The 13239-nt window shown below is 52.0% G+C and overlaps 1 protein-coding gene across 1 annotated transcript in view; it reads left to right on the top strand.

Annotated features, from left to right (window-relative positions):
• Positions 1 to 13239, top strand: part of DISP3 (dispatched RND transporter family member 3) — a 43838-nt gene that overhangs the window by 9667 nt on the left and 20932 nt on the right. Inside the window, exons 2-3 of the mRNA XM_006914358.2 lie at positions 9223 to 10321; positions 11150 to 11369. Coding sequence (XP_006914420.1) covers positions 9226 to 10321; positions 11150 to 11369 — 1316 coding nt within the window. The 5' untranslated portion in view covers positions 9223 to 9225. The remainder of the gene's footprint in view (positions 1 to 9222; positions 10322 to 11149; positions 11370 to 13239) is intronic.

Below are 13239 nucleotides of genomic sequence, written 5' to 3'. Positions count from 1 at the left end.
CCTGTTCTGCCCCCCACTCCCACCCACCAGTTATACAATAGCTTCTGAATAGGGGTGAAGGGGAGCCCACTTTAGAGAGCATCTCTCCCCAGATGGGAGACCACCCATCCAGAGATGTTAAGTGACTTGTTGGGTCACACAACAGGCCCGTGGCAGGGCAAGTCCCTACACTCAGCCTCCAGGGGCCACTTGTGCTGAGCCAGGCAGCCATCCCCTGCTTCCCCCTCCTCCCCTGCCCCTGACTTGAGCTCCCAGGAAGAGCTGGCGGGAGCCAGGGGAATTGTTTTACATATTTGTTAATCGGGTCTCAGAGAGAGAGAAGGGCCCTGAGCTCATCAGCCAGGAAGGAATCCAATTTGGCTTTTATGGCCATGGTTATTGGTCTTATTTTGTGGGGATCTTTTTATTTTTTATTAATGCAGTGATCTGGGAGCTGGGGAGCTGGCTGGCTGCTGGGCCCAGGGAGTCCTCTGGCTTACATGAAACTCCAGACAGCAACCGGGACCTGGGCCTGAGGGTGGGGGACAGGTGGGGTCGGCGGCAGCATGGACAGGCTGCAGTGAAGATTTTCAGGAAACATGTGACCCTTCAGGCAAGTGGTGTTTAAGGGCCTGCCCGTACTTCACGGTTCTATAGGTGCTGCTGCTTTTATTAAGCTTTTATTGCCTCTTCCTCAGAGATGAAAGGCTGCTTGGCGGGGGCCAGGAGCCAGGCCTGATGGGTCTGGGCCCTGCAGCCTGAGTTGTGCAGGCAGAAGAGGGTGAAGAGGGAGAGGCAAAAGTGGACCGGTTGGGGTGGAATTTCTTTTGTCCGTAGAGCACAATGGTTAAAAAGATGGTCCCCGACTCCTGCCTACAGAGAGGCTCAGATCCCAGCCGCACTCCTGCCAGCTGCCTTGTAGAGCTGAGGCTGGAGCAGAGGTGACATAAATAAGTAAAGGGCCCAGTGCTGGGCACACAGCAGTGCTTGATGGATGGGCAGCTCCCCACCCGAGCCTGTCCTATGGGGCCTGGCAGATAGTGAGCCCTTGGCCCTCTATTTTCTTTTGCTGCCTGGCCCCACCAGGAGGCGCTGATTGGCAGATCTGGGTGGCCTGTTCGTGTCTCCCTCTCTGGACACAAAGTCCTGTTCCTGGCCCAAGTGCCATCACGTCTTCTTCTCCATGGCTGGAGGAAAAGGCGCTTCGAGGAGTGAGCCCTGGACAGAGATCAAGGAGGCTGAGTCTACCCCAGAACCAGGGGGCAGAGCACCTGAGGAGAGGCAAGTGTGAGCCCTGGGGTCGGGGGTGGGGGAGGCCAAAGGCTAGATCACCTGCTTCAGGAAGCCATGGGGAACTGGGGAGAATGGTCCTGGACTACCTGCAACAGAATCACCTGGGGAGGTAGTGTAAATACAGATTCCTGGGCTGCACCCCCCTGAGTCCGATTGGTTAGATCTGGTGTCTGGCCCAGGAGTTTGCATTTTAATGAGTGCACGCAGTGACTGATCCACACTCCTGTCTGAGGGTCGATGTGGTAGACGATGAAAGGTCTGCTCCGGCAGACTGGCAGACCTGCCACAAGCCGGGCCAGATTTCGGCCTCTCTCCATCTGCAAAGCTCATAATGATCATACTAGCTGCTGTGACTCAGCAAGTGGAATAGCACCACCCCCATTTTACAGATGAGGAAACTGAGACCTGCCCAAGGCCCCCAGCTAGTGGCAGAGCCAGGGTTTGAACCCAGGACTCTCTGACTACAAAATCCATGCTTAGCTCCCTCCTCCCCCCAAAAAAATCAGGCCCTGGGGCTCTCGGTACCTGATATTCTCTTAGTGTTGGGGACCAGTTCTGTTCCACTGAACACACGGAACAGGGAAAAGTGACAGTGGCTGTTGTGACCGTTAATGTTGCGTTCCTCTGGTGCTGGCTGGGACGGTTCCCTGGGTGATAGATCGACCGTTGCAAAGCTTGTTTGCCTGATATATATGGCACTGTTGGGCTCGCGAGTCAGTGCCCACAGTTTCCTCACCAGCTGTCATCCAGGAGAGGCCAGTCGTCCTTCAAGCACCGTAGTCTGCTCTCCTGTGAGAAATGAGGGGCCTGGGCAGGGTCACCACAGCCCCTCCCCAACTTCCTCTTCTCTCCACCCTCCTGGGCTCCCAACAAATATGTCCAGATTTTCTTGGCGGGGAGGAGTGGTCACGTGCATCCCTCTGAATTCCCTGGCCTCTGCTGGCAAATGTAGCCCATGAGGTTGGTTTCCCTAGAGGGTAGCAGATCTGGTGAGAGGAGGCGCAGGTGCCTGCCTCAGCTGCAGCCACAAAGCCAGGCTTCCGTAGGGCTGGGGACGGAGAGGGGTGGTAGATTTAGGATCTTCTTACTGGGAGAAAGACTCTGCCAGGTGCTGACAGTCACCCAGTCACCCCCCCCTTCCTCTACAGGGCATAGCCTGACTCTGTTGCCATTTTCTCTTGCAATTCTGGGTAGGGCTTGGGGCTTCTTGGGAGAAAACTTTAGGAAGGTCTAAAGATCCACCTGCTAGGAAGGGGCTCCCTGCTTTACCCCCAGTTTCCCTCTGGGATGCTTTATGCTCCATTGTATTAGTCACGGTTCTCCATAGAAACAGAACCAAAAGGATGTAGAAGGATGGATGGATAGATAATAGATAGATAGATAGATAATTAGATAGATAGATAGATAGATAGATAGATAGATAGATAGATAGACAGACAGACAGATGGACAGGCGGATAACAAGGAATTGGCTCACATGATTGTAGCGGCTGAGACGTCCAAGCTCTACAGTTGGCAAGTTGGAGACCCGGGAGAGCCAGTGGTGTAGTTCCAGTCTCTGTCCGAACGCCTGAGACCCAGGAGAGCTGATGCTTCAGTTTGAGTCTAAAGGCTGTAAAGGACAAATATTCTAGCTTCAGCAGTCAGCAGATAAGAGTTCCCTCTTACTCAGCCTTTTCATGCTATTCGAGTCTTCCATTGATTGGATGAGGCCCACCCACATTAAGGAGGGCAAGCTGCTTTACTCAGTCTGCATACTCAGAATCATGTTTGGTCAAATGGGCACTCCTGGCCCAGTCAAGATGACACAAAAATTTAGCCACCGCACCCATGCTATCACAGAAGGGAAGACCAGGCTTCTGAAACTGCTGAGACCTGAGTGATAGCAGGTCTTATGGGGATGGTGCAGGCTTGCTAAAGGGCGGTGAGTTTCTTCTCTCAGCTCTCAGAGAACTCAAGGGCGGCTTGGAATGGTGAAAAGAACGTAGGCTTCTGGATCGAATGCTAGTTCCACTCCTATTAGCTGTGTGACCACAGGGAGTCACTTAACCTCTCTGTTTATTCCTCCGTAAGATGGGGTTGCTCATAATGCTCCCTTGCAGGACTGATGTATGAGACAGGGTGAATAGAACTTGCATATGGTGGATGCACAGCTAATTATTATGTTATGGTTCTCTGAATGGATGCCAGAGTGTCTGCATTGAGTTTCTTGAGCTTTTGGCTTCACCCCATCTGTGTGATTTTGCCCCATTTTTACCATCTTGTCTCCAGCGCTGCTGTAGCCTCCTAACCTAAGTGCCCAGGTCTCCGAGAAGAGCCTGGGATTGTGGCTGGCGGGTGCATAACCAGGGCATCTGAAGGGTGGCAGACTCTCAGAAGATGGGGTATTAGGACTTAGGACACTGATGCCCAGGAGGGACAGAGCCCCTCTCTCTCCATTCCTGCCTTCCCTGCCTCAGATGAGCTGAATCCACCAAAGGGGCAAGGCAGACCCTTAAGCAGGAAGCAGCAGACACAGTATCCCCACTTCAACATGTTAGGGGTAAATGAAGCTGTTCAACTCAAAATATCTCATTTTGAACTTCCACCTAAATCTCTCAGTCCAAGAATAGGAGAATTGAAGACCCCAAGATGTTTCCAGGACCAGTGCTGAAATGCCCCGAGACAGGAAAAAGAAACTGATTAGCTCCTAACTGCCGTTAAATTATATATACATATACGTAGCTTAAGTGGAATCTGCATGTCTAATGTGATTTTTTTGATTGCATTTTAATAGTCTAGCTGGGTTAGGGGGATGAGGAAAGAAGCTGTCATCCTTCGGCAGGAGGGAAGTTGTAAACATGGCTGTGGGTAGGCTCTGGTGTGGGGCCGCATCCCTGGGGACCACCCTGGGGAAGAACGAGGCCTGGTGGGAAGCTGGGGGTGTCAATGAGGCGACGCTGCCTCCCACCAAAGCCCCACTCTGTCCAGATGGGGAAGTCCATCTGGCTTTGTGACTTGAAGAATGCCTCCTTCCTTAGACTTTAAAAATAGCTTCCCTATTTTGGCTTTTTGGGTCCACATGTCATCTTCTCCAGGTCTGGTTGTTTTCTGAGGCTGCCAAAAACTCCTCCCAGAATCTGGTGATGGAGCAGATTGAACACTCTTTTGAGCCAAGAGTCCTGGCTCTGACACTGAAACATGACCTTGGGTAAGCCCTTCTCCTTGTGTGGTCTCAGTTTCCCCATCTGTAAAATGAAGGAGTTGGACTAGGTGTGCCTTGGTGTCTCTTCTGGGTCCAATGGGCCATGATCTGCTTCCTGCTCATTGTAAAGACTCCTCTCTCCATCTTAGGGGAACAGGAGATGCCACACTCACTCATCTGTTGGGCATTGGCCAACTCCTTCTCCCAAGGTCCTTCTGCTTAGAACCAGAATCTCTGCTGTTGCAACCTGAGCCAACTCTCGTTGGGGGACAGATCCCTCCTCCCAGGACCGTTATAAGAACTTCTCAAATTGTTGAAGGCTGTTAGCAAACTCCCTTCCACACACATACACACACGTTCCATTTTTAAATAACATTTATTTCTGATTCTAAAAGTCAGACTACTTGATTGTTGCAGAAAAATTGGAAATAGCCAAATATAAAAGAGAAAATAAAAATCACACACAACCTTCCCAGACAGAGATAACCACTATTAATGTTTTTTAAAAATTCATATATATAGGGATTTATTTTTCTGTTATAAGATTGAGATTATGCTGCAAATATGGCTTTGGGTTGCCCCACACCTGGCCCTTGAAACTGGGCTAGATTCTTCCTTCTGAGGCTCCCCAGGGTCTGCTGTTCCCTGTTAGGCGGGTTTCCCACTCGCTTTTTCCAAGAGAAGGGGAATCTTATTCTGTGGATGTGTGTCCACCTTGGTGCCTGGGCCCCTGGGAGGTCCAGAGTTTAATTTGACCATCTCCGAGTGTGTATGTGTGTGTGTGTGTGTGTGTGTGTGTGTGTGTGTGTGTGTGTGTGTGACAGAGTCAGAGGACAGAGAGCAAGAGCACACGTGTTGGTCACTGAGCAGGAACATATGCCAAGGGCCCACCATAATGGAAGATCATTGTCTTTGGCCTACATCAGTCGCCTTGTCTGAGCCAGTGACAGATACCAGAGGAGCCACCCTTAACTTCTTTTTATAGAGCAGCTGGAGCTCCTTGCTAAGCTAATCAATTCCCGTCATTTGAGAAAGGAAAACAAATTTGCAGTTTGCTGCCCATCCTGTGGAGGGGCCTGAGCAAGTGGTTGCCAGCCGAGGCATCCGAGCCAGACCCCACCCACCAGCCGGGCCTCACTCAGTTTGGACAGGGTCTTAAGGCTCTGCCCTGCCCTTTGGCACTTACCCTCCTTGGCCTGCAGACTGGGCCTTCCTAGGGGTTCTGGGGCTGTCACAGCCAAAGGGACCTGGACCTTTACCATCCCACTGACAGGGATGAGACAGGGCCCCAAGAGGGGATGGGACAGGCCCAGAGCCACACAGAAAGTTGGTGGCTGAGCTAGGTCTGGAGCCAAGTCACTCGACCACCAGTCTGGTGTGATTTCCCACATGGCAGCTTTTCTTTTCGGGAGCGGACTGAGAAGGCGATCGTGGGGCTGGGAGGGGGAGTGGACTGAAAAACAAAGAGCCCATCAAGTCCACTTCCTGCTTGTCCATTTCCTACCCTTCAGGATCCTTCTCAGCCCAGGCAAAAGAAACCATACTCACCGCCATATGCTTACACTGTTTGGTGTGTGACTGTGCTCTGTCTAGGAGAAAGTGCTATCTAATACCTAACCCGAGTTCCATTTCCTTCTTTTATTCAACAAAGATCTGCTAAGCACGGATCCCCTGCAGGATTATTTTGGGCCTTGGGAACACAGCAGGGAATGCGACAGCCAAGTGCCTGCTCCCTTGGAGTTTATGTCCACTTGGCTGTGAGGCTCTCACTGGAAGACAGAAGGCAGAAAGGCTGTGCCCAATTTTCTGGTCACTTAAATTCAGCAAATGCTGTCCCCAGGGCAGAGAGTCACACATATCAGACAGGGCTCCAATGAAATTGTTGCAATTACTACTGCTATGTAACCAACCATCTTAAAACTTAGTGATGTATGACAACCAGTGTATCATGCTCATGGACAGCGTGGGTCAGGACAGGGCCAGGAGGGGGTGACCTAGCTCTACTCCACAGTGTCTGGGCCTCAGCTGGGAAGACTTGAAGGCTGAGAGTTACCCCACGACTGGAAGCCAGAATCATCTGTAGGCATCTTCACTCGCATGTCTGGTGGATGATGCTGGGGTGAGCAGGAACTCCTACATGTGGTATCTTTGCATGGGCTGGTTTGGGCTTCCTCATAGTGTGGCAGCTGGGTTCCAAGGACACATGTCCCAGGAGAGCCAAGTGGAAGCTGCATCTCCCTGTATTACCTAGCCTCAGTAGTCATAAAGCACCACTTCTGCTGTGGCTACAAGCTCACCCGAACTCAAAGAGAAGGAATGCAGACATTACCTCTTGATGGGAGAAGTCTCTAAGTCAAATCATGAGAAAAACACATGGGGTGGGAGACACTGTCGAGGCCATCTTTGTCAAATACAATGTGCCACGTGGGTCTCTTAGGAGTTCACAGATTTTAAGGAGAAGCAGAGTATAAAAAATAGTAGCTATCATTTCCTGAACACGTACACCTACCAGGCGCTGTGGTCAGTCTGCTGTGTACATCTTCCTTCCAACACCTTGAGTACTGTTAGCCCCATTTTGCAGATGGAAAGACGGGCTGAAATGTTACACTGCCTGCTATAACTCACACAGCTGGGATTTGCGCCAAGTCCGTCTGCCTCCAAAGCCATAGCTTTTAATACTGCTACACTGCCTCTCCTTCTTCATCCCTAAGTAGTTTTTACCCCCAAAGTGTGGTGAGAAGCTTAGACAAGCAGCGTCAGGGGTGGAGGATTCAGAACTGGGAAGGCGTCTCGGCAGAGGTGACACTTGAGCAATGTCTTGAAAGATGCTTTAGATTTGGACACCTGGGAGAGGGAGTGGAATTCCTAGTGGAGCAGCAGTGGGACAGAGGGCCCCCGAAGGAGTGCTGCTATGACCTAGAACCCTGGCCTTTGACTCCCTAACACACCAACACGTTGTAAATAATACACTCTAAAAGGCAGGCTGAGGCTGGCGACAGGGTGGGTGGACTTAATCCCCAGAAAGAGTGCCAAAGTGGCCCCTACCCCGCTCTCCACCATATTACTGTCAGCTTCCTCCTTCAGAGGCTGGGGAAGGGGCCCGAGGCTCCCCTACGCCCCCACCTCCATGTGAAGACTTGGTTTTGTCTTTTGGAGATGGAGTGAGTCTGAGCCACCTCTGGTTCACACTCAGGAGTTTCTGCTAATATAGATTGAGCCTCAGTGCAGTTAGCATCCCCTCCTGCAGGCTTGCTTTAGGACACTGCGAAGGGGAAGTTTAATTATTTCATTGATAGGAATCCTGCATATTACAGCAGTTCCCGCCCCTTCCAGGTCTCTCTCCCTCTCAAGTCTTCTGCTCTGCCCTCCTCCTCTCCCACCCACCATCAGCCTCCCTTGCTCACTGTGTTAATCTCTTTGTTTCCCTATTTGGGTCCCTGTCTTCCCCCACCCAGTTCCACTCTCCTGTCTGTCTCCCTGATCTCTCTCATGTTCTGTCTCTGTCTCTGTCTCCCTCCTTCCCCTCGCCCTCTCTTCTTCACTTTCTCTGGGCTGACAGCAGCCCCCTCTCTTCCTGGACAGACTGTCTAATTGAAATGGAGCACTCTAGAGAATGTTAATAGGAAAGGCAGCATTAATTAGCCAGCTCTGGCATAATTAGCTTCCTCCTCTCACTGCCTGGCATCTAACTGGATAATGAGTCTCTCTCCGTCCAAACAGAGGGCAGGCAGGACAAGGGGGACTGGCCATACCCAGGGATGCCAGGAGGCTCCCGCCTTCAGGCTACGCTGCTGGAGTCCTCAAGCTGCCCAGCCCTGCCCTCCCCTGCCAGGCCTCCCTGCTGCTTGTGCCCAAGTCTTGGGGAGACAGAGGCCTGGCCCCTGGCCGCGCCCAAAGGATTGAGGTTGCTGGAGTTGCATGTTAAGTGGTCTGAGCCTGAAAAACAGTGGCTGCAGCTGCAATGTCCCACAGAGGGGGTGGGGAGGTATTGAGAGTTCTTGAGGAGAGCTGCGACAGGCATCGAGCCCTGGCACAGCCTCAGGGGCAATGGTTGAGCACATTACAGCCTCCAGAGGAGAGCAAAGAAATGTTTATGTGACAGATAATAACTAATGGACTACATGAACTGCAGAGTGCTTCCATCCTTGACCTTCCCCACAATCGTATGAGACAGGAATGGCCACCTCTATTTTACAGATGAAGACTCTGAGGTTCAGAGAGGTTCACTGCCTTGCCCATGTTCACGCTACCAGGACCCAAACCAGGGTCCATCTAATTCTAAAGATCATGTCCTTTCTCTTCCACCTGGATACTTTTAGAAGGTACTTTATGGTCGCTCATTAAATAAATGAGATTGGTCACACTTTATATTGGCCTTGAGTTCTAAATCCAGAGAATGCAACAAAAATTGAGAAATGATGCAGTCATAATTTCCCCTGAATATCCTTTACACAGGGAGGAATATTTCTTCTGCTGTCCATTGGGCTGTGATTCTTTTTTTTTTTTTCCTGTGGCCTTGAAAGCCACAATCTAGTTGGGAGGTGATGGGCAAATAGGATTTTTCTTTCTGTTTTGTGCACATGTGGTTGAATTCAGTTGAATTAAATGTCTGCTTGATGCAATTCCATTGCAGTATTCGTACTTGGTTATGACTGGGCAGGGTTAACGCCCAGAGCTGGGCGACTGCAGCCACAGGGCACCATTCTCTCTCTCTCTCTCTCTCTCTCTCTCTCTCTCTCGCCTGGTGACCTTCTCCCTCTCCTGTAGGCTATGGATTCGGAGGATGATCCATTGCTGCAGGATGTGTGGCTAGAGGAGGAGCAGGAAGATGAGGAAGCAACGGGTGAGGCCTTTAGGAGAGCCCAGAAGCCGGGGCCCCAAGCTGGGGCAGGACGGCAGTGTTGCTGGAGGCACTGGACCTTGCCCTCCCGGCCCCCAGCCTCAGGCTTCTGGAGTACTCTGGGCTGGGCCTTCACCAATCCGTGCTGTGCGGGGCTGGTGCTCTTCCTGGGCTGCAGCATCCCCATGGCCCTGTCAGCCTTCATGTTTCTCTACTACCCGCCGCTGGACATTGACATCTCCTACAACGCCTTTGAGATCCGTAACCATGAGGCCTCGCAGCGTTTCGACGCCCTTGCGCTGGCGCTCAAGTCTCAGTTTGGATCCTGGGGGCGCAACCGGCGCGACTTGGCGGACTTCACCTCTGAGACGCTCCAGCGCCTCATTTCCGAGCAGCTGCAGCAGCTGCATCTTGGCAACCGCTCGCGAAGGGTCACCAGGGCCCCACGCGCTGTCCCTGCTGTCCCTCGACGTGCCCCAGGACAGTGGTCGGACACCTCCGCCACTCGGAAGCCAGTAGCCAATCGGAGCGGGCGTCTTCGACGGGAGACCCCGCCCCTGGCAGATTTGGCAGCCAACCAGAGTGAAGCTCCTGTGAACCAGGAACCCGACAAGAATGGCCAGCGCCAAGTCGGAGCTCCGCCCCCTACGGCGGCTGCGGCCAATCAGAGCCGTGCCCGCCGAGGCGCCTCGCGTTGGGACTACTCTCGCTCGTATGTGAGCACCAACACCCAGACACACGCGCACTGGCGCATTGAGCTCATCTTCCTGGCACGCGGCGATGCCGAGCGCAACATTTTCACCAGTGAGCGGCTGGTCACAATCCACGAGATTGAACGCAAAATCATGGACCATCCAGGCTTCCGGGAGTTCTGTTGGAAGCCTCATGAAGTGCTCAAGGACTTGCCGCTGGGCTCCTACTCCTACTGCTCCCCGCCCAGCTCGCTCATGACCTACTTCTTCCCCACTGAGAGGGGCGGCAAGATCTACTATGATGGCATGGGCCAGGACCTGGCGGACATCCGGGGTGAGCAGGCCTGGGTGCTGCTGGGGGCTGAGGCCTCTAGGGAGCCTGGTGTTAAGGAGCCTGGAATGGCCTTATGAGCGGGGGAGTCTGGATGGGACTGAGGGCGGGGCTTGGCGGGGTAGATCCGAAGGCTTGACTCCTAGTTCAGCACTTTTGAGGCTGGTAGGAGGACGGGGAAGGACTCCGCAGTGAGGCAGAGGCAGGTTGGAGCTGGGCGCTAGGCAGGCCTGAGGGCCCTGTGAACAGGGCGTTAAGCAGGGTTGGGTGTGAGATGGTATCCGAGGGAGGTGAGGAAGGAGGTTTGGATGCCTACCTGGATTGAGCGAGATTGGGAGTTTCGCTGTGGCCAGTTGGAGAAAGTATGGGGTGGGACTTGGGCATGAGGTTTATTGGAGAGTAATCTGGGTATGGTTACTGGGTATCTGGTCCGAGGAAGATAAGGGAATAGCTGGGGTTGAAAGAAGACCCAGGTGAGGTTAGTTGAAGTAAATAAGGATGGGACCTAAGGAAGGATGGAGCTGGGGCAGAGCGTGCTTGTAGGCAGATGAAGTGGGCACTGCAGACACTGAGTCTTGGCATTTCATTAGCTGAGATTCAAATGGAAATGCAAATGTCCTGGGAGGACAGTCTGTGAGCTGCTCTTCTCGGGCAGCTGTGAGTTTTCTAAACTATCCCACTGTCCCATTAGGGACAGTTCTGGGCAGCTGGAGGTGTTTCTCAGCTGTTTAGAAAGGAGTGAGGTGGTGAGGAGGGTAGGATAACCTTGATGGAGGGCTGGTGGGAACTGACCTGCTGAGCTTTTGGGTACCAATCCCTGCTCCCCTGCAGGCTCCCTAGAGCTGGCCATGACTCACCCTGAGTTCTACTGGTACGTGGACGAGGGCCTGTCTGCAGAAAACCTCAAGAGCTCCCTCCTACGCAGCGAGATCCTGTTTGGAGCACCCCTGCCCAACTACTACTCAGTGGACGATCGCTGGGAGGAGCAGCGGGCCAAGTTTCAGAGCTTCGTGGTCACCTACGTGGCCATGCTGGCCAAGCAGTCTACTAGGTAGGAGGGCCAACCACACCTGGTGTGGGCCCACCCATGCGTGAACCAGGAACGGGCTATATTAGGGTAGGGAATTGGTTTTTAGGTACTTCTTTTTCCTAAGCCCCAGGTCCCCTCCCTGCAACCTTTTCCCTAGAAAGTCTTTCTTCCAAAATCAGGGGCAGAGCCAGATATATCCTCGATGACCCTCTTGATGGGCGAAGGGCTCCTTTTCTTGATCAGCAAGCTCTAAAGATTAGTGAACATGACAACTCCAGGGGAGGTAGGAAATCTCAGAACTCTTGCCCAGGAGGTCTTAAGTTTTGCTTTTCTCCAGCAATGGTGCTAGAGGGTTTTCTGGGAAGAGTATTAACCAGGAAGTAAGGAGTTCCTCTCTGGCTCTAACACCCAGGGAGATAATTGACAAGTCACTTCACTTCTCTGGGCCTCAGTTTCCCTGTTTGTGTAATGGGGATGATGAGTCCTTCCATCCTTCTGGAGTCTGGAGGAGGTGAGCTAAGAGATTAAACAGTGTGTGCTTTGGGCAGTGGGTGCTTTGGGTGTCCTCCAAGCCTTGAGATGTGTGTCTAAGAATACAACTGGTCCCCTCCCCACCAACAAAGGCATTAAATAGTTCATTTGTCTGTGCAGCAGGGCAGTAACTCCAATGCCTCTGAGTCCCCTACCCTGACAAGTTAGCCCTGGGCACAGGAGGAACCATTCTGCCTAAAATAACCACATTCCTTCTGTTACTCATCCATTGTAGTGAGCAACTGTGGTAATAATCAGAGCTAACATTTATTGAGCACTAACTCTGTGCCAAACCCTTTCTGCACGCCACCTCATATAATTCCTACACCAAGCCAATGAGGTAGGCGTTGTTATGATTATCTCCATTTTACAGTTGAGGAAACTGAGACATACCACAATTAAGTTAGTTGTCCAAAATCGCAAGGCCATAAGAAGTGGACTGGGATTCAAATTCAGACTTTCTAATCCAGAAATCTAATCACCCTCTGTGTTTTCTATGCCAGTTACTTCACTAGGAGCTTCTCCCTGCCCTGCTTCTTTGCCAGGCAAACCCCTATTTATTCACTAAGATCCATCCTTTTCCCTGAAGCTGGTTTAATGCCCTTCTACCCACTACCCACTTCCACAGTCCCCTTTCTTCTCCCTGGTGGAAGCAGGAAAGAGCATACACAAGGCTTTGAGTCAGATATATCTGGGGTCAGGTCCCAGTCACTCCGTTTAGCTGTGGGAGTCTCGGTTTTCTCTGTCACCTCTCTGAGCTATGATTTCATCATAGCCCTTGTCGCTCTGCATTTTAGTTGTTCTCTGTCACTTAAGGTGTAGTCCTCAAATCAGCAGCAGCAGCAGCACCTGGGGACTTGTTAGAAATGCAGAATCTCAGAATCTCCAGGCCTTTCCCAGACCCACAGGATTTCATTAAAGTTTGACGAAGGTCTGGTTTAATTATGTCTCAATATATCGAGTATGAGTTTGTTGATGGCTGGGATTGGAGGCCTAGCTTCCAGCACAGTACCAAGAACATCTTAGTAGGGATTTGTCTGGGCGATAGATGGATACCTAGAGGGATGAATGGGTGGGTGGGTGGATGGATGGTTGAATGGATGGATGGATGGGTGGGTAGAGGGAGAGAGGGGTGAAGGGATGCAGGGATGGAGGGATAGCTGGAGGGATGGAGGGATGGAGGGATGGAGGGGTGGGTGAGTGGGTGGGTGAGTAGATGGGTGGATGGATGGAGGTACTCTGAGGAAAGATACTTGGCTGGGTTGGGAAGCTAGCTATAGAAGGACCTTCAGGGTTTTAGATGCTAATAATTACCTCTGCCTAATATGTTCAGCTGCCAAGGCAAAACCCCTGCTCTTGG

This window comes from Pteropus alecto, unplaced genomic scaffold (genome assembly GCF_000325575.1).
Source record: "Pteropus alecto unplaced genomic scaffold, ASM32557v1 scaffold125, whole genome shotgun sequence".
Classification (NCBI taxonomy): Eukaryota; Metazoa; Chordata; class Mammalia; order Chiroptera; family Pteropodidae; genus Pteropus; species Pteropus alecto.
Note: the sequence above shows the minus strand (reverse complement) of the source record. Positions and strands in the feature narration are given on the sequence as shown.